The sequence below is a fragment of the Eptatretus burgeri genome, chromosome 7 (assembly GCF_056783735.1).
Source record: "Eptatretus burgeri isolate ZD-2024b chromosome 7, Ebu_testis_v1, whole genome shotgun sequence".
Taxonomy (NCBI): Eukaryota; Metazoa; Chordata; class Myxini; order Myxiniformes; family Myxinidae; genus Eptatretus; species Eptatretus burgeri.
In genome coordinates, this window is record NC_140967.1 from 6,428,088 (window position 1) to 6,449,211 (window position 21,124).

Below are 21,124 nucleotides of genomic sequence, written 5' to 3' on the forward strand. Positions count from 1 at the left end.
GTCAGAGTTCTGATTCCAAGTCCGAGAGGACTGTTTCCAGGAGCGTATTGTTCCTCTTGAAGTGCTGTAAATGGCATCAGATGCATTGGCCAGAAATCTCCTCTCAATTGCATCATTGTATTCACGCTCGTCAGTGTCACACAAACCTTGGAAAAACGTTCTGTGCAACAGCTTGATTGATGCAGCCAGTTCCGGTGATGACATTTTCAATGTGTGATTGGATGTTTGCGTTGGGGGTCTTAGTTTTGGGCAGGGTTAGAATGAGCGCTCAAAGCTTTAAGGAGACAGACATGATTTGATTATTTTGCTAAAGCGACTCTTGGTCAGCACAGAGGGTCCCTTCCGCATCACGGACTGACATGGAGGAGTTGTGAATGAAATTTCCATGACGCTGGTTCAGAAATGAAACTCCCACGGAGTGGGTTTTCAGTTTTCTTTGCATTTGTTGGTTTTGCGAAATGAAGTGTTTTATGGTGGCCAGAGTGCAAATCCTGCCACCAACCTCCTAAAAAAAAAACTTACCCAACTCCAGGAGGACGTCCACAGACGCAGTTGGGAACTAGATATGGATGGCCGTTGGCTCACAAGGAGCTCCTCCACCCTTTGACAGGTTTTGTTTTTAATCCTGCTGGGTGTCCATATCCAAACACCCTCCTCACCAGAAAACCTGGTGGGGGAGACAGTTTAGTCGCCGACAACCCGACCATGGAACAGGTTCATACAGGTTTACATGGTTCTTGCAGCAAGTCACATATCTGATCTGGCTTGACCTGACAAGTGTATTGTTTTTATAAGATCACAAAACAAAGTGAGGTACACCTGACAAATACCATCATGTTTTGTCTTTGTGCCAATTCTGAACAAAATTGGTCCATACGTGTCTGAGATATGGCTGTGGACGGACGCACGCACGGACGGACGAGACCCAATCCGTAAGCCCCTGTTTCAAACCAAGTCCAATGGGGGTTAATAAACGACTGTATAACTTTTGTGACTTAAATACTGCATTTATAAAAATCTGTACAGTACAGTGCGAGTAAGTGACTGTAATCGAGAAGAGGGGGAAGAACCCTCCAGCACCAAAACGTGTCAAGCGGTGATGAAGACACTGCAAGGAAAAAACCAAAGTGATGTCATTAATTGTAAAATATGGTTTTAAACCAACTTGGAATTGGTGCAAGTGCTGTGTCAGTATTCAAACTGTATGTTGTTCATGAGTTGACCGTATGATAATTAAATGAAGTGAGGACAAAATGCAGGTGAGTTTAAGTGTTGCTGGCACTTTTAACTGAGAAAGTGTTATTTGTTAGCAGACATGACCCTGTTTGAGAGAGAATGGAAGGAAAAACTTTTAAATGGATGGATGGAGGATCAGGCTCAGAAAAACGTTCCTCTTAATGGACTGGTCATTTCGCCAAAAGTCTGATCTCGGGAAAATCTTGGTATAACTCAATTATATTCATTTCCCTTCATAAGGTGTTGGCTTAGTGGCTCGGGTGGTGGCTTGGGATCCGAGGGTCCTTATTTCAAGCCTCGTTGGCTGCTGAATTAACACCAGGTGAGGTTGACTCAGCCTGTCATCCTTCTGAGGTCGGCGAAATGAGTACCGATGTACTGGTAGAGGGGCACAGCCGTGCTTCCAAGAAATGATGGCTCCCCGGCAGCCAAGCTGCCATTCACAAGAAGAGAGAACTTGTATATAGGAACATCTGCTGGGGTAATGCCACCCCCAAAATGTCTGTTAATGGTCATACCATATTCAGAGGACCTCAATGCTTCATTCTGAGCCACTTTCACTCAAGACTTCCTATATATGACCTCAAGCCTTTTTGGGGGGACATTTTTGGGCATCTGTCAGACTGTTGGCAGTCTGACACCAATTTTTGGTGTCCATTTTTCTTCTGTTAATGGCCATGCCATATTCAGGGGCCTCAATCCTTCATTCCAGGTTGTTTTCATTTGGGACCTCTGACGTTGGATCGAGTGCCTTTTGGGGGGGGCTGCTTTTGATGAGCTGGGGGCCAAAGCCATCTGCTATATACCGACAGCCGTCCATTTTTGAAGCTTAGAGGGAGGTTTCTTGCATCCTTTTGGGTGTATTAGGACCTCGTTCGTTGGAGCTCGATGGTCTGGACTGCCGGTCTATATCTCTGGATGATGAAGTATTACTGAAAAAAGTTAAAATTCTCATATCCAGATCCAGATCTTCACCAAAATCGAATCAATTGGTTTTTGTCACACACCCAACCTGTCCACCAAGTTTGATCCAAATTCGTCCATAACATAATATGTTCTGGCTTATGAAATACCACCATCGAGGCTCATTACATAGTTGTAAAACAAAGTGGTAAAGATCAATTCACTGATATTGGGTTACGAGGGAACGGGCAAGCTTTAGGCGCCAGCCGTTGAACAAGATGGACAAACCTCCAAGGAAACGAGACCGATATTTAGTTAACAAGATGTTTGCCTTTGTGACCCTCAAACGAGCATGTATTGTCCGCAGACTTCTCCTGGAGGTAAAGGAGCCTGCAGCGAACCACAATGGTGGCCAACTTCTGTTTGGAGATGATGGGCTTTTGTACATATTCACTGGAGATGGAGGCATGGCAGGAGATCCATTTGGAACTTTTGGAAATGCACAGAATAAGCAAGTTACTTGATGTTATTGTTTGTTTGACATGAACTTTCATAATTTTACACTTCTTTCAGTTATTTAAGGGATTTTTGATTGCTTTCACCTGCTCTCGCCAAGTTGGCTGCTCTCACCAAGTCGGCTGCTCTCACCAAGTCGGCTACTCTGGACATCGTGGAAAAGTTAAAAATGTCTCAACCTGTTAAGATTCATTGTTGATCTGGCTATTGCTCACATTACTGTCATGAGGAAAACACTGTTGCCTTCACTTTTTTGTTTTTTTATGCCACAAAGCTTGATCTCACACATCCAGTGAGCAGGGCCAGAGTAAGACACCCTCGCGTCCTGTGCACTGCATCTGTAAAAGCCTCCCCCACCCCAATTGTATGGACAAAACAAATTCCTAATTTCAAATAAAAGCCAAAATTATTGAAATACTGATGGTCAGGTGTTGGTACATCGTTGATGTGACAAATCCTGGCAGACGTTTTATTTTGTTGGTAGACATGTTATTGGACGATATTTGTGAGGTCGTTGGGTTTCTTCTGATTTTGGGATGAGGAAGGTGTTTCCTTCTGTGAGCCATTCATCCATTCATAGTTAAAAACTGCCTCTATGGGTTTTCATGGCAGCAAAGTGGGAAATAATTACACAATAAAACAAAAATAGGACCGCGTGTCCTGAAGCTCATCTGGAGCAGGAACAACAGTCTCAAACCCCCCACAGACCCCTTCGACCCTGATTTTTTTTTTTTTTAATGCCATGAACAAACTTTGGTATATCACAGGTGAAAATGTTGTGGACAAGTTTCATCATAATTACGTGTGTAGTTTTGGAGAAGAGAGTAAATACCTTTTGGGGGGGGGGGGTCCACCCCCCCCTGTATATCACCTTAATGAGTGTAGATTTTGATGCTGTGAATACTCTTTCGTTAGGCATCAGATATGAAGCTTATGGCCAAGTTTCATCAAAATTGTATGTTTGGTTCAAGTGAGAATGACTGAAGTGTTTACGGACTAACTCACTCACTCACCCACTCACTCACCTGCAGACACTGTTCGACCATATAAGCTCACCAGGCTAAATTCCAGGTGAGTTAATAATTAATGATGAAATCCCAAGTTCTAAAAACTAAAATAAATAAATCCTTGTTTATTGACAAAATAAGTGGTAGTTCGCCCGCTGAAAATGTGCAATTTTATTTCACACCATGTTTCCCCATTTTTGTACAATCTTCTTTCATTAGATGACCCGTCACCTTGACATAGATAGATACATACAAAAATATCAAACGTTTCATTTTTAGAAGTTTCTTCAACCGTTTAGTTGGAGTGCTGGCTTGGAGCACTCTTCAAGCTTCGATCTCCACAAGCTTTCATGTTGATACTGCAGCACAGTTCTCGATGGGGACATCTCCAAAGTTATGAAGGCAAAATAACTCAGATGATTACAATGAGTAAAATGTTTTCAGTTGATACAAAGCAATGAATCACTACATCACGGCAGGATAGCGTAGAGGTACGCATGCTTGCTCTAAGCTGTCTAGGCTCGTTTGGAATCTCGACCCAGCTTTCAACTGTCATCCTAGTGTTTCACAGCAGGGTGATTCTTCAATGTTTGCCGTCTCTCGGATGGATGGTAAACTGCATGTCACATCTGCCAGAATCCCCCCTCTCCCCCCGCCCCTCTCTCCCTCCATCCCCTCTTTCATCCCTCTCCCTCCATCCCCTCTTTCATCCCTCTCCCTCTCTCACCCCTCTCCCTCCCTCACATCTTTCCCACCCCCTCACTCTCTCTCTCCCCCCCCCACCTCTCTCGCTCTCTCCCACTTCTCTCCCTTTCTCTACCACTTCTCTCCCTTTCTCTCCCCCCCCCACCTCTTTCGCTCCCTCCCACCTCTCTCCCTCTCTCTCTCTCTCTCACACCCTCTCTCTCTCACCCCTCCCTCTCTCTCCCCCTCACATCTCACTCACCCCCTCCCATCTCCCCCTCCTCCCCTACCCCCCTCTGTTAAGGAGATTGTTAAGAACTAATGGTTAAGTTTTGAATTTTAAACGGCTTCCCCAGAGTGTAGCATATGCGAATCGGATTCGGAATGAGCTGACCAGAGGGGTGAAAAGGTCGCTGCATGTGAGAGCATACATACATACATACATACATACATACATACATACATACATACATACGTGCATGCAGGCCTTTGCCAGGTATACAGCATGAGTTTTAACTGCTCCCAACAAATTTTAAATGTTCAATTAAAAAGAAAATATTTTAAATGCTTCCTTTAAACAAAAGTGTTGCTGTTTGGGTGCATTTTATTGCCATTCCATTCCCCTCCCCTCACGCTGTCTTCCTTTCCCTGCCCCTTATGCTCCCTTCCCTTCCCCTTATGCTGCCTTCCCTTCCCTTCCCCTTATGCTGCCTTCCCTTCCCTTCCCCTCATGCTGCCTTCCCTTCCCTTCCCATCATGCTACCTTCCCTTCCCCTCATGCTGCCTTCCATTCCCCTCATGCTGCCTTCCGTTCCCCTCATGCTGCCTTCCGTTCCCCTCATGCCGCCTTCCGTTCCCCTCATGTTGCCTTCCGTTCCCCTCATGCTGCCTTCCCTCCCCCTCCCTTCTCACGATGCCTTCCCTACACCTCACACTGCCTTCCCTACACCTCATGCTGCCTTCCCTTTTATTCTCCTCACACCACATTCCCTTCCCCCCACACTGCCTTCCCTTCCCCTCACGCTGTCTTCCCTTCCCCTCACGCTGTCTTCCTTTCCCCTCACGCTGTCTTCCCTTCCCCCACGCTGTCTTCCCTTCCCCTCACGCTGTCTTCCCTTCCCCTCACGCTGTCTTCCCTTCCCCTCACGCTGTCTTCCCTTCCCCTCACGCTGTCTTCCCTTCCCCTCACGCTGTCTTCCCTTCCCCTCACGCTGTCTTCCCTTCCCCTCACGCTGTCTTCCCTTCCCCTCACGCTGTCTTCCCTTCCCCTCACGCTGTCTTCCCTTCCCCTCACGCTGTCTTCCCTTCCCCCACGCTGTCTTCCCTTCCCCCACGCTGTCTTCCCTTCCCCCACGCTGTCTTCCCTTCCCCCCACGCTGTCTTCCCTTCCCCCACGCTGTCTTCCCTTCCCCTCACGCCATCTTCCCTTCCCCTCACGCCGCCTTCCCTTCCCCTCACGCCGCCTTCCCTTCCCCTCACGCCGCCTTCCCTTCCCCTCACGCCGCCTTCCCTTCCCCTCACGCCGCCTTCCCTTCCCCTCACGCCCCCTTCCCTTCCCCTCACGCCGCCTTCCCTCCCCCTCACGCCCCCTTCCCTTCCCCTCATGCTGCGTTCCCTCCCCTCACGCTGCCTTCCCTCCCCTCATTCTGCCTTCCCTCCCCTCACGTTGCCTTCCCTTCCCCTCACGCCCCTTCCCTTCCCCTCATGCTGCCTTCCCTCCCCCTCACGCTGCCTTCCCTCCCCCTCATTCTGCCTTCCCTCCCCCTCATTCTGCCTTCCCTCCCCCTCACGTTGCCTTCCCTTCCCCTCACGATGCCTTCCCTTCCCCTCATGCTGCCTTCCCTTCCCCTCATGCTGCCTTCCCTTCCCCTCACTCTGCCTTCCCTTCCTCACCGCTGGGCCTATCTAGTTGAAATTTTGCAGGAAGATTCCACTCCTGACTGGTGCCGGGGATTGCAAAGCTCGTTCTGGTCACGTGACTTGAAGTAGGTCAAAATGGCAGACTTCGTAAATTCCTTCAAAAATCTTCTTCTCCAGACCCACCAGTCAGAATGCTCCAAAATTTTGGTTGTATTGCAACATTAGGCCAGGATAAAGTTGTTAAATTGCGGAGGTCATGCCAATAATGTGACCGGAAGCGTGTCAAAATGGCTGACTTCGTCAATTTTGGGGAAATCTGTAAATTCCTTCAAAAAATCTTTTTCTCCAGATGCACCAATCAGAACTCAGAATGCTACCAAATTTGGGTTACAACATTAGGACAGGGCCCAGATGAGCATCAGGTCCAGTGGTCCTATTTTATTTTTATTTTAAGCATGAAGATAGAGGATTTTCCAGAGAGACAGGGAGATCGTTGAGGAAGATGAGGAATAGGACAGGGCCTAGAAACACTGCCTTGGGGGCACTCCAGCCTTGACAGGGAGAGGAGATGAAATGATTAAACCTTTCATACGAATCTGAAATCCTTGTTTTGATCTCCAACTGAAGGTTCTCTCTTCATTATGAAATTCCCCTCCAGGAGAGCTACTCGATAGTGATTTGGTTCACTTTTTAGCAGTCCTGCAGGGGTGCAATGTATGTGTTGATGTATCTGCAAAATAATATACAAGATAAAATGAAAAACGGTGTCGAGCTACCCAGATGTTGTGCACATTTGATATTTAAAATGCTCATTTGATGTTTTATTATCGATCATGAATGTACAGCCGAAAATGTTTGATTTGAGTTGTTCTGTTGTTTCAACTGATGCCTCACCAGGTCCAGCCTGCTTGGTAAGGTTCTTCGTGTGGATGTGGATACCCCTGCGCAGGGTCTTCCATATGGCATTCCTCGAGCAAACCCCTTTGTGGATGACAGAGACGCTCGGCCGGAGGTGTTTGCCTACGGAGTGCGCAACATGTGGCGATGCTCATTCGACAAAGGTGATCCAGCTTCAGGTGCTGGCCAAGGACGCCTCTTCTGTGGAGATGTTGGACAGAACAAGTACGAGGAGGTGGACATTGTGGTACGTGGAGGGAACTATGGATGGAGGGCTCGTGAGGGTTTTGCCTGCTATGATCGTAGTCTCTGTCACAACACAAGCCTGAGTGAGTTAAACTGAACCATGATCTCTCTCTCTCTCTCTCTCTCTCTCTCTCTCTCTCTCTCTCTCTCTCTCTCTCTCTCTCTCTCTCTCTCTCTCTCTCTCTCTCTCTCTGTCTCTGTCTCTGTCTCTGTCTCTGTCTCTGTCTCTGTCTCTGTCTCTGTCTCTGTCTCTGTCTCTGTCTGTCTGCCTGCCGCTGCCCTGTCTCTCTGTCTGGCCTCTCTCTCTCTCTCTCTCTCTCTCTCTGTGTGTGTGTCCTGTCTCTCTGTCTGTCCTCTCTCTCTCTCTCTGTGTGTGTGTCCTGTCTCTCTGTCTGTCCTCTCTCTCTCTCTCTCTCTCTCTCTCTCTCTCTCTCTCTCTCTCTCTCTCTCTCTCTCTCTCTCTCTCTCTCTGTGTGTGTGTCCTGTCTCTCTGTCTGTCCTCTCTCTCTCTCTCTCTCTGTGTCCTGTCTCTCTGTCTGTCCTCTCTCTCTCTCTCTCTCTCTGTGTCCTGTCTCTCTGTCTGTCCTCTCTCTCTCTCTCTCTCTCTCTCTCTCTCTCTCTCTCTCTCTCTCTCTCTCTCTCTCTCTCTCTGTCTGTCCTCTCTCTCTCTCTCTCTGTGTGTGTGTCCTGTCTCTCTGTCTGTCCTCTCTCTCTCTCTCTCTGTGTGTGTGTCCTGTCTCTCTGTCTGTCCTCTCTCTCTCTCTGTGTGTGTGTGTCCTGTCTCTCTGTCTGTCCTCTCTCTCTCTCTCTCTCTCTCTCTCTCTCTCTCTGTGTCCTGTCTCTCTGTCTGTCCTCTCTCTCTCTCTCTGTGTCCTGTCTCTCTGTCTGTCCTCTCTCTCTCTCTCTCTCTCTCTCTCTCTCTCTCTCTCTCTCTCTCTCTCTCTCTCTCTCTCTCTCTCTCTCTCTCCCTGTCTCTCTCTCTCTCTGTCTCTCTCTCTCTCTCTCTCTCTCTCTCTCTCTCTCTCTCTCTCTCTCTCTCTCTCTCTCTCTCTCTCTCTGTGTCCTGTCTCTCTGTCTGTCCTCTCTCTCTCTCTCTCTCTCTCTCTCTCTCTCTCTCTCTCTCTCTCTCTCTCTCTCTCTCTCTCTCTCTCTCTCTCTCTCTCTCTCTCTCTCTCTCTGTGTCCTGTCTCTCTGTCTGTCCTCTCTCTCTCTCTCTCTCTCTCTCTCTCTCTCTCTCTCTCTCTCTCTCTCTCTCTCTCTCTCTCTCTCTCTCTCTCTCTCTCTCTCTCTCTCTCTCTCTCTCTCTCTCTCTCTCTCTCTCTCTCTCTCTCTCTCTCTCTCTATCTCTCTCTGTCCTGTCTCTCTGTCTCACTCCATCTCTCTCTGTCTCTCTCTATCTCTCTCTGTCTGTCTGTCTGTCTCTCCCTGTGTCTGTGTGTGTCTCTCTCTCTCTCCGTCTCTGTCTCTTACTCGGTGTTGTATTGTGCTTTGCTCATGATGGCTCTATTTTACAGATGATGTTTTGCCCATATTTGCATACAACCACAGCACAGGTCAGTCGGTCACAGGTGGTTTTGTGTACCGTGGATGTCGCTCTCCAAACCTCAATGGCTTGTACATTTTTGGGGACTACATGAGTGGGTTAGTCATACCTCATCACAGTGACCCCATACGTGTTCCACACATAACCTTTTATTCTTTAGAGAGAAAAGGATGTAAAAGGTGTGTATTACTGTGTACTTTTATTCATGAAATTTAATGTTTTACATAAGTTTTTACTTTACATAAGTAAAGTGTTTTTACATAAGTGTGTTTTTACTTTTATTCATAAACTACTTTGTTTAGATATCCTGGATTAAAGAAGAACTGCACAGTTATTATTAATATTGTACAGTACTTTCCAGTTTTAATTTGTTACCATGTTTTTGACTGGTTGAACCCTCATATATGACTTCGAGGTATGGGTACTCGTCAAATATGCCAAATATGGAAGGAAAGCTGCTGTTAACCCTAACCCTAACAAACTTTGCACATCCAGTTTTATCATCGTAATTTACATATAGTGGACCAAAAAAAAATGGAAACACCAGGGTCACGGCCCGTACTACATACATACATCGTATGTGGCCGCCACATGTATGGCAGTGGCACATTAAATCTGCGAATCTCTTTGCGGGAGTCCTCTTTTCGTGCATATATACTGTAAGTGGGTTGCTGCTCGAGTCCGGTATTACTGGCAGAGCTCAAGAAGAGACCTCGGTGACTTTGAAGAGGGTGTAATTGTTAGTGCACGTTTGGCAGGCGCTTCAGCGACAAAGGCTGCGGAAATTGCTGACGCGTCGTGAGGAACTGTCTCAAAGGTGATGCCAGCCTGGGAAAAAGATGGGAAAGAGGTCATCTTCGAAGGGCATAATTGACGAGCACGATGCATGGGTATTAGTCTTGACTGCGAGGTGAAACAGGAGAGCAATGGTGGACAAACTGTGTGCAGAGTTCAACATGGGTCGTGAGAATCCTGTATCATTGAAAACGGTCATAAAGGAACTTCACAGAGCATGATACCATCGCCAGGTTGCTATGTACAAACTGTTGATAACATCTGGCAACGCCCGTTTGTGGGTCTAGTGGTGCAAGGAGCATCGGCAATGGACTGCTAAGCTGTGGAGTAGAGCGGTGTGGTCTGAACAGTGTTCTCAATTGATGCACATGTGACCACAGCCCAGGGAGTTCCACAGTCCCGAGTGATTGGTTCTAACAGTAAAAGGTTTTGGTATTCACATAATGGTGTAGGCCACGTTTTCCTCGCATGGCCAGGGTCATTCCGTAAGAAGGCACACTCGATGCAGCACGCTCCGTTACCGTCCTCAGCGATCATCTCCATCCCATGCTGCAGCATTTCTTCGCTGCTGGGAGGGGGTGTCTTTAAGGACAACAATGCTCCAGTGCAGAGGGTACGTGCCCTCACCAGGTGGTTTGAGGTGCACGAGGACGAAGTTACCTATCTTCCATGGCCTTCCCAATCGCCAGACCTCAGTCCCATGGACGATAGAGCATTTGTGGGATTGTCTGGAGAGGAGGCACCTCCGACAGTTGGTTTCCGCCTTCTTCAAACTGACGTCAATTGGAGGACTTCCTTGTGGAAGAATTGTGGCACGTTCTTGCGGAACAGTTTCAGACCCTTGTTGACTCCATTCCCCGTCATATCCTTGCCAATCTGGAAGCAGGTGGTGGGCCAACACCCGACTTGGTGACATTTTGTTGGTGTTTCCATTTTTTTTTTGTCTACTTCCTGTAGATTTTTACTTAAAACAATTGTTTTTGGACACTCCTTGTCTAATTGGAAGTACGAACATTTCACAGTAGTAGAAATACCTTGTGCCTCAGGAAGCTTATGGCTCTCAAAGAAGAGGAAAAAGGTGAAGGAAAACCTCCAGGAAGGTGGATCAAGCAGGACATATGCATGGGTCAAGGGCAGACTTGCATGTTTCCTGGACTCACAAACACTCACTACCAGTACATTATCTCATTTGCTGAGGACGAAGCTGGTAAGAACGAATACTAATTATAACATTATATATATATATATATATATATATATATATATATATATATATATATATATATATATATATATATATATATATATATATATATATTGCGTCAGGAAGGGCATCCGGCGTAAAACATGTGCCAAATCACTATGCGGATCATAATGGATGATCCGCTGTGGCGACCCCTAACGGGAGCAGCCGAAAGAACAAGAAGAAGATATATATATATATATATATATATATATATATATATATATATATATATATATATATATATATATATATATATATATATATATATATATATATATATATATAATTACCAGAAAATAATCTTTCTAAAAATGTTTCCTACCTCCTTCACACAAAAAGCACAGGACATTGTGATTGGGCAAAGTTCATTCATTAATTGATGTGCTTGGCAGTGAATTGATCGGAATAAAATAATTTGAGTCTTCTTTGTCTTTCGAATGCAGCACGAGGCTACAGTGCAGCACCATTGGCTGAGGGTGCAGCTGTGCCACTGATGCAATGCCCTCTGGAGGTTCGGGCAGGTTCCGGCGATATCTCACCTACTCAAAACGAGGGGCACCATGGGATCTTTAACGTTCACCAACTAATGCCAGAAGACAAGACACCCAGTTTAACGTCAATCCAAGGGACGGCACATGCATTGATGGATCACCTTGCCTGTGAAACGCTGGGATGACAGTTGATAGCTGGGTTGGGATTCATACCTGGGCTAAACAGGTTAGAGGTGAGTGTGCATACCTCTAGGCTACCCTGCCAGCCCAGCAACTCCAGTGAATCTAGACTCTAGAGGATAAAATGAGAATGTGACCATGTTGGAAAGCTGACTTGTTACATGCATGAACTTCGGCTCACAGAAGTGTAGTAATAAATCACTGACAGATTTTGAACTCTATTTCTGTACCCCCTGGTGTTGGCTGAATACATAAGATGGTTGTTCAGTGCCAACGGGATCAAATTGTGTGGTTTAAAGGCAATGCCTCATGTTTGACAATGGCAGATTAAGGAGAAGCCCATGATATGGTTCAGCAAATGCAAAAGCAGTAACTGTCATGGTGTGAGCATTCGTTAATCCTGTGGGAGGGTTGGTAGGGTACCCTATAGGTATGCGCACACTCCCCTGAGCTTTGTTGCCTAGGTTTGAATACCCACCGAGCTACAACCCCCATCCCCGGTGTTTTACAGGCGGGACGAGGCGTCAATGTGTGTGCCGTCATTCGGATGGACATTAAACTGGGCGTTCCATGTACCAGCATTAGTTGGTGGGAGTTAAAGATCCTGTGGTGTCCTTTGCGAAGAGCAGGCAAGCTTTCACCGGCACCATGAACAAATTACTAATTTATGCCCTAAACTACAGGGGGGGGGGGCACTGCATTGGTGACACAGCCGTGCTCCAAGCAAATGATACTACCTGCAGCTGTGTGCTGCAATATATAAGAAGGAGAAGAAGGTGAAGTCTTGTTTGGAGCCAAAGTGCCGCTCTCTGGGATCGGCACGTTAGCCCCCTACGAGATTAACGAGCACTTTTCATTCACTTCGGCCTCCAATCTTTCACAACTTGCAATCTTTTTTGTTTTGTTTTTTTCCCCCCATTTCTCTTATCGAGTTTGTTTCGGTGAGATTGATTTGTAAACAAAGAGGGAATCTACGTATAAGAACTTAAATGTCTTGTTTGCATGACTTGTTGAAAAGTCTCATCTCTCCGGTTCTCTCGCAGGTGAAGTCTATCTTCTGGCCTCGGGCCTACCCAGCACAATTTCTCCAACGTCGTCAATCTACCGAATAGTAGATCCATCCAGGTTTGTCGACAATTCCTTTACCTTCCTCGATCCTTTCCTCAAAGGCACAAGGACCCGCTCATGAATCATTTTCTCCATCACGTTGAAGAATATACTCATTGCCTCCAAGGAAAGTCATCGTTGACCTTTTCCGATTGGCTCTCCTAGCAAGGCAACAAACACAACTTACTTGATTCAAAATTAGATTTTCAAAATGATTTCATCATGCGGAAACTTTTTTGATTACACTTGCACGTTGACGTTATGAGAGAGAGAAAAAAATAAAGTTACCTTTGAACACGGTAGTGCGTATCGGGATGACGTAAACTTTAAGAGCAGTTCACCGCAAACTTGCCATCTACATAATTATTTTTATAGTCCTTTGTGCAAAGTCGTGGTTAATGATCGCATCCTTCAACTACAGGGCCTCAGCTCCAGGAAAATGTACGTTCATCCCAAGACCGGTCACAATACAGAGCAAGCTGGTGCCGTTTGTGCAGAAGCAAGGTACGCCATGCCACGTTCCACAGTTCCACAGTTCCACATGACACGTTCAAGTTTCATTACCTCTTGCCAGTTTATCTAACGATGGACTGAGTTTAAGTTTTTCTTATACTTCCACCTATGGATTTGCCTCTGTATGTCAGTGCAATCCTGTTGTTGCATCAAAGTAACAGCTCTTCGCTAACTATCTTGGAATCTCGACTTTTATACGAGTGTGTGATCTTTTCTACTCTATCCTTGTTCACCCATCTGTAATCTATCAATTTGGCATTCTTCTGAAATCCTGCTCTTATACTCTCTCTCTCTGTCGAGTGCAGCCTGTGGCTGCTGGTTGCATCATTGGTTGGGATGCGGCTATGCCGCTGATGCAGTGTCCCCCTTACCGGTACACTGGTGCTCATTTTGCTGACCACGGAAGGATGACAGGCTGAGTTAACCTCCTGGTATATTTTTAATTCAGTGGCCAACAGGGCTTGAACTCAGGACCCTAGGATCCAAAGCCACCTCCTTTACCACTAAACCAACACTAGGCTTGCTCTTCTTCTACTAATTAATCAGTTGCCTGCAACTACTAAGGCTTCTGAGCAGTAACAGCTCGATTTGAATGAAGGAATGTGTGATACACTTTCAATTCTAGCATTTTGGAAACTGGCATAATTACGATCCGACAACAAATCATTTCCCTGTTTTTGTAAAATGGGCATCTGTCTCAGTTGCTACGGATGCCATCTTCGTTTTTGAAGTACGAGTCACGGGATATGGTCACAAGTAGTCATAACTACCTATCGAGCTTATAACCGATATATACCACGATACCAGTTTTCTCCATCAATTCCTCGACATCGATGGTGCTCGTTTTTGGTTGACCCATGTCAGCCATTTCATTTTTAGGGAGACATTGCCCTTTACAAACTTGAAGCAACTGGTCTGTCGATGACTCCGCGACATTCTCAATATCTGCAGTTGCTCGAACCTCATTGGTGCTTGCTCTGAGCCGCTTGCTCACGCCGCTTGGTGAGTTCCTCTCCGTGCACTTTCTCTACTGTATACTAACAAATACAACCTGTCGCTTCACTGACAGCAATATGAAGTTGAGGCAGGTGGGGGCAGGGGGGAGAGAGGAGGGAGGAAGGAGCGAGGTAGGGAGAAGAGGGGGAGGAATTCTTGACTAGCATTTAGTGGGGGGACTTGAGGGAAGGCGGGGAGGGGCGGACATATGGTCCCCTTCTGCCGGCATTAGTAAAAGATTGAACAAAATGGGGGTACGTGAAACCAGAATGTTCAAACGGGTCAGACTAAACATCGCCCAGACACGTCCATGGGGGTGTTGAAGGTGGGAGGGGCTTCGGGAGGATGTAAGTTTGAGGGAAGGGAAGGGAAGGAAGGGAATTTTCCTTCATTCATCGAAAAAGCTGTGCCAGTGTTCGTGCTTTTATTTAATTGCCACACATGCGATAAGCTCCAGAATGTCTTAACCTGAGCTGAATTTCAAAATTTAAACTGTTGAATTGATCCGAGCAGCAGTTCCGACTTCTAAGGAAAAATACGTTGATTTGTCCAATTAGTACAGACTATGACACCCCTTCCTGGCCTCGACCTGCGGAGATTTGTATGTTGGTTACGGGGGTTTGAGAGGAGGTTAGTGTGAGGGGAGGGGAAGGGAAGGCAACATGAGGGGAAGGGAGGGCAATGTGAAGGGAAGACAGTGTGAGGGCAAGGGAAGGCAGCGTGAGTGGAAGGGAAGACAGCGTGAGGGGAAGGGAAGGCAGCGTGAGTGGAAGGGAAGACAGCGTGAGTGGAAGGGAAGGCAGCGTGAGGGGAAGGGAAGGCAGCATGAGGGGAAGGGAAGGCAGCGTGAGGGGAAGGGAAGGCAGCGTGAGGGGAAGGGAAGGCAGCATGAGGGGAAGGGAAGGCAGCGTGAGGGGAAGGGAAGGCAGCGTGAGGGGAGGGAAGGTAGCATGAGGGGAGGCGAAGGGAAGGCAGCATACCGGGGCGATAAAACGCACCCAAAGAGCAACGTTTTATTTTTAACTACTCAGTTCTCCATAAAACTGGGCCGGAGCATTTAAAACCTATGCTATCTACCTGACAAAGGCTTGCTTGTATACAGGCATGCTCACACATGCAGCAACCTTTTCACCTGTCCGGTCAACCTACAATTGATCGGATTCCTACCTGCTACCCTCTGAGGAAGCCATCAGTCCTTAACAGCCCCCCCATATGTGTTCCAACAACCTCCTCGTGGTCCATGCACATGCACTGGTGATGTACTCATCCTTTCACTTGCACGGATTTCCCCACACCCGCACTGCACGGCACATCCCATGGCTTTCGGGTCACTGCACGTCCATTCGACACTGCAGCATGTCCGCTCCCTCCGCGCTGAAGCACATGGTTCATGAGACGGTCACGAAACCTCCATCATGGCACCACGCACCACAGGCCTGGGTGCGAGTTTGGTCTGTGCGCCTGTGCACCACATACACGTAACCTGACATGAAGGTGCACACACACACACACACACACACACACACACACACACACACACACACACACACACACACACACACACACCCACGGAGAGTCATTTGTACCCATTTAGCCATTTGTACCACGTCCGTGTATGCTGTCTACAGGGTGAGCCATAAGCCCCAGGAGTAATAACAGATTACAATAATAACAGGAGTAATAATTAAAATATTGCAGAAATACAACAATTACAATACCTCCTTTGACATTGAGTGCCTCCATATGATGTCCGCTGTTGTCATGACAGAAGATAATTTTTTTCTCATGCGGTGTGGAGACTGATGCAAAATACCATGTGTTATGGTACCAACTGCTTCCCGAATGTGTTTTTTCAGTTCATCAACAGATGCCATGCGATGTTCTGCAACCTCAGCTTTGACGTACCCCCACAGAGCGTAGTCACAGTATAAATACACGGTACAAACAAATCTTGTATAAACAGCTCAAACGGTGTCCTGGGACTTGTGACTCATCATGTATGTACTCGCAGCAAATGCCGGCGATTAATAAATTGCAGCAACTATTCATATATTTATATTTATATTTTATAATGAAAGCAGATTGTACAAAAAGGTGAAAAAAAAGCAAACAGCGAATGTAATTCATGAAAAAAGGACCCCCCTGTGGACTGTATCGCCATCTTTTGCAAAAGCAGCTTGTCGAACGTCTGGATCTAATGTAATAAGATCCAGATGGTTCATTATTTAAGTTGAGATCAACAAATTTCCACTTTCTGCACATATCTTAATATTTTCGTCACACTCTTCCATCTCATTACTCCACCTCCTCCAATCTCCCACTTCCCTTTGCCCCCTCTCTTATTACTCCCCACTGCCACTTCTCCCCTCACCACCACGACTTAGCTCTTTGTCTTCAAAGCAAACTTCACTCTCTCTCCCCCCCACCTCCCCCCTCACTGCTCCCCTTCAAATCTCCCCGCTTTCCCCTCACCTTCAAATACCCCTCCCCACTTTTCACCTCTGCTCCCACCTCTTGTTTATATGTGTGTTGTACCGTCCACCAAACAGTGATGACTCCATTTACATCTCGCTCGCTGAAGACATGGGCCAACTTCTATCCACTCATCCAAACTCTCTCTTCCTCAGATGCGGTGACTTTAATTGCCATCATGCCAGTTGGCCTGGTGTGGGTATCTCTCTCACCTGCCATGGCACTTTAGCAAAGGACTTCTGAGACTCATTGGGACTGACTCAATCGGTCATCTTCCCGACCTGGACCACAGCCAACGGGACTCCATCTGTTCTGGATTTGATTTTGACCAATTTCCCTGAAAATGTCTGCTGTTCTTCCTCCGATCCAATCGGTTCATATGACCATATGCTTGTTAAAGTGGACATATATCTGGCTGTTATCAGAGAACCACCTCAGCCCCGTCGAGTCTGGCATTTCACTCAGGCCAACTGGCAGGGTCTCCAAGCAGCCATCAAACTTCTAGACTTGTCTCCCATTTCTACTTTCTCTGGCATCGGCTCATTCTGGGAATTCTTTCAAAGGAACTTGCTCTCCCTCATGCACAGATTCATCCCATGTCATCTTCAGATGTCATATCCTTCCTCCCATCCATGGTACACTGAAGCTTGTGGTGAGGCTTTTGTCATGAAACAACTTTCCTTCACCTCATGGAAGGCAAATCCTACTGAAGGCAATCTAAGTTCTTTCTGCAAGGCTTTCTGACCAAGTGTGTGTCTACCCTCGGGAGAGCCAGGAAACAGCATCTTTCTCATCTCAAATCTGTCTCCCTCCTCCAAATCCTGGTGGCATCTGGTTAAGTATTTCTGGTGTATGTCCCCCTCAATTCCCTCTCTTACCTCAAACGGCTGCACAGTTGATACTGCACGTGAAAAGGTTGAATGCCTGAACTCTGTTTGCTTCTAAATCTTGTGTCCCAAACCCAATGCTTTCTGTACCCACCTTACACAGTTGCACTCAGCTGTTCCTGGACTCTGTGTCCTTTTCTTCTGACAAAGTGGAGAGTTTGCTGCCAAACCTCGACTCAGATTCTGCAACAAGTCCAGACGGCATCAGCCCTCGTGTTCTAAAAACCTGCTCCTCTGCTCTTGCTCACCCTCTCTCTGTTCTGTTCACCCTCGCATTTACTCAAGGTCATCTGCCATCTGCTTGGAAATCAGCAAACATCACTGCCCTGCAAAAAAAAAGGTCCAAAAACATATCCCTACAAATACAGACCAATCAGCCTTCTCCCAATCATCAGCAAGGTCAAGGAATCCATCATCACTTCTGATATTAAATCCTTCCTTTTCTCCAATGGCTTGATTTCCGACCATCAATTTGGATTTGGATCAGGTCGCTCGACTCTGGATATGCTGCTTCTGCTTCTCCAACAATGGATGGAGGTCCTCAATGCCAGACATGACATCAGAGCCATCTCCCTAGACATATCGTGAGCTTTCGATGTGGTCTGGCACCCTGCCCTGCTGACCAAACTCTCTTCTTATGGTATCCAAGGCAATATCCACTCATGGTTCGCAGACTTTCTCTCTTGTCACAGTCAATGTGTGGCTCTTAATGGAATTCTCTCATCCCCTCTTCCTGTCCAGGCTGGAGTTCCTCAAGGCAGTGTTCTGGGCCCTGTTCTTTTTCTGGTTATCATCAATCTTCTCTCACATTTACTGGAAAATCCTCTTTATCTCTTTGCTGATGACTCTACCCTCTGCCATACCATCTGTCATCCCTCTAATTGGCAAGCAGAAGCCTCTTCATTCTTTGCACATGTGGATAAAATCACAAGCTGGTCAAACACTTGGAATACGTTTCAATCTTGACAACTCTCACGCTCTCACCATGTCTCTCCAAAAGGACCATCTGGAACTCCCCCCCCCCAATTCTCATTTCTCAACAATCCCCTTGAAGAAGTCCTTTCATTTAAGCTTTTGGGTCTCACTATCTGCCATGATCTTTCTTGGGAAAGCCACGTTTCCAAGCTGGCCTCCAAAGCCAGTTGCCGACTGGGTTATCATCCATCGTGAAAAGTCCTTCCTTGGCACACCTGAGCTCCTGACCACGAACAAAGCTTTCATCCACAGTTGTCTGGAGTACTGCTCTCCCCCCCCCCCCCAAGACTGGTGCTCTTGCCTCACACATAGCTCAACTTCATTCTGTGGAATCCAAGGCTTTAAGGATCATTGGTATCTCCCACGATGAAGCTGAGTCTCCGGGTCTCTCACTCTCTCACTAGAGGTAGGTCGGTCATCTTTCTGTCTTCTGCTGTCTTCTCTCTGGCTCCCCCCCCACCACTCTGTCTGTGATCTGTCCCCCTTATATTTTCTCAGGGCACTCAAGGTTCACCAAACCCCCCTTCTGGTGAAACTGCCAAAATCAAGAATCACTGCTCACCTTCACTCTTTCATTCCTCTTTTTTTCTGCCTCTTCAGCAAACTCCCACACTCTCTTCAATCCCACTCCTCCCTCCAGGTCTTCAAAACAGCTGTTCATCACCATCTCATATCATCCCCCATCCAAAATCTTGATCTTTTGTAATCTCATTAATCCACCTCTTTCAAATTTCCTGTTTTCATTCCTGAAAGTCCCTGTAGTACCATCTTGTGTACCCCATGCACCCCGCCACATCCCTCTCCCTTCCACAGATATCCTGTTGCCTTTTCCCCCACTATTTTGTGCTTCCCTCTTGCCTCCTGCTTTGTTATACGTTTCAGTATTTTAAGCTCTCGCATGATCCTCAACATGGCATCCAAAAAAAGTGAATAAATATAATAAAAATGGTAGAAGATTCTCAGCCCAAGTTTGAAAACAGACGGTTCTACCATTTTGCTTGCAGGCACGATTGGAGAATTTCGAAAAACGTGACATCATCACACCTGAAAATACACATACACGGATAATCTCTGGGTCAGGATGTGCAGTGTCACCTCAAATATATCTTCACGGTCATATATATATATATATATATATATATATATATATATATATATATATATATATATATATATATATATATATATATATATATATCTCTGTGTCTCTCTCTCTGTGTCTCTCTCTCTGTGTGTCTCTCTCTCTCTCTGTGTGTCTCTCTCTCTGTGTGTCTCTCTCTCTCTCTCTCTCTCTCTCTCTCTCTCTCTCTCTCTCTCTCTCTCTCTCTCTCTCTCTCTCTCTCTCTCTCTCTCTCTCTCTCTCTCTCTCTCTCTCTCTGTCCCGCTTTGATGTTGTGCATTGTAGGTGGTTGTTTCTATCACTCACACGTCATTTGTTCAATGGAGAGGATGTGGAGAGTGCTGTAGGTCCAGGGTGGGATATAATGGAGAATAAATTTGACAGGGGTGCCTGTCTTTTATTTCCTTGTTACATGAGGTCCAGTTTGGTGTCACAGTATGAACTTTTTTTGTGTGTGTGTATGTGTGTTCACACAGAGTTGGTATTGGATACCAAAGCAGGCCGTGAAATGACAAAAATCAAGTCTGTATTGAAGAAGTCTCGTAATGAAGCAAAGCGAACTCGTGGCCATGAGAGCAAATCGTCAACTCAGAGTTCACCTTTGGCCACCAAAAATACCAATATTTCTTGGAAATCCAACTTTAAGGTGACCCCTGCATCCCTGCCTTCAAATGTGAGTTCAAAATATCATGAGAAGACCCAGAAGCGTGGCCAGACGGATGCACAGGAGACGACGGTGATGAACGAAGCGTGTGGGCTTTCTTCAGTGAGGCCGCCCTTCGTTTACCTGTTCCTGTTCCTCTCCATCATGTAGCTGTAATTGAATGGCGCGTTTGGGCAGAATGTAACTTGCCCTGTAAATAGGCATCGTCACTTTAATGTTATAATCCTATGAAATGTCTTATTTTTATTATTAAACTGCATCGCAGTGTTTAATAATAGTTTTAGTTGTGGTTGGACAGACAGGGTGTGATTTGAAAGGTCAAGTTCCACTGACATTTGGACTTCCCGTAAAGTTCATTCTCATTTCATGGAATTTCCCATCATCATTACTGTTAATAAAATATCAAAATCCACTTGGTTCATGTTTTTCATAATCTACAATAATAATTATTCACAGTGCAATAATAATTGGGATCAGGGGGACAATTATCTTTTTTTTCTTTTTTTTTTTTAACCTCCACCATCAAAGGTGAAAGGAGCTTATGTTTTCACCCCTCTAGTTCATCTTTTTGTTACTTGGTGAAATTTTTTTTTCGTGATTCATCAACATTGAGAGATGTGGCTGGACCGATATACAGGGTGCTTCAAAAAATGTAAACACTTACATGACATAAATGGTCAATGTCGAGGGTGGATCGCAGCTGAAATACCCTCTGTATTTGTTGCGGACCACCGTGGTTGACCATCCATGCAGTGACCTTCTTTGCACCAACGTCAACATCATTGC

The 21,124-nt window shown here is 46.2% G+C and overlaps 1 protein-coding gene across 2 annotated transcripts in view; it reads left to right on the plus strand.

Annotated features, from left to right (window-relative positions):
* Positions 1-20,836, plus strand: part of HHIPL2 (HHIP like 2) — a 45,100-nt gene extending 24,264 nt beyond the window's left edge. The window contains exons 3-9 of one of the 2 annotated variants that reach the window (XM_085887351.1): positions 2,507-2,650; positions 7,104-7,432; positions 8,864-8,990; positions 10,734-10,894; positions 12,648-12,729; positions 13,133-13,215; positions 20,151-20,836. In XM_085887351.1, coding sequence (XP_085743477.1) covers positions 2,507-2,650; positions 7,104-7,432; positions 8,864-8,990; positions 10,734-10,894; positions 12,648-12,729; positions 13,133-13,215; positions 20,151-20,488 — 1,264 coding nt within the window. In that variant the 3' untranslated portion in view covers positions 20,489-20,836. Of the gene's footprint in view, positions 1-2,506; positions 2,651-7,103; positions 7,433-8,863; positions 8,991-10,733; positions 10,895-11,376; positions 11,826-12,647; positions 12,730-13,132; positions 13,216-20,150 lie in introns of those variants that run through there. The other variant, XM_085887352.1, reaches the window with a different exon arrangement.
* The last annotated feature ends 288 nt before the right edge of the window (positions 20,837-21,124 follow it).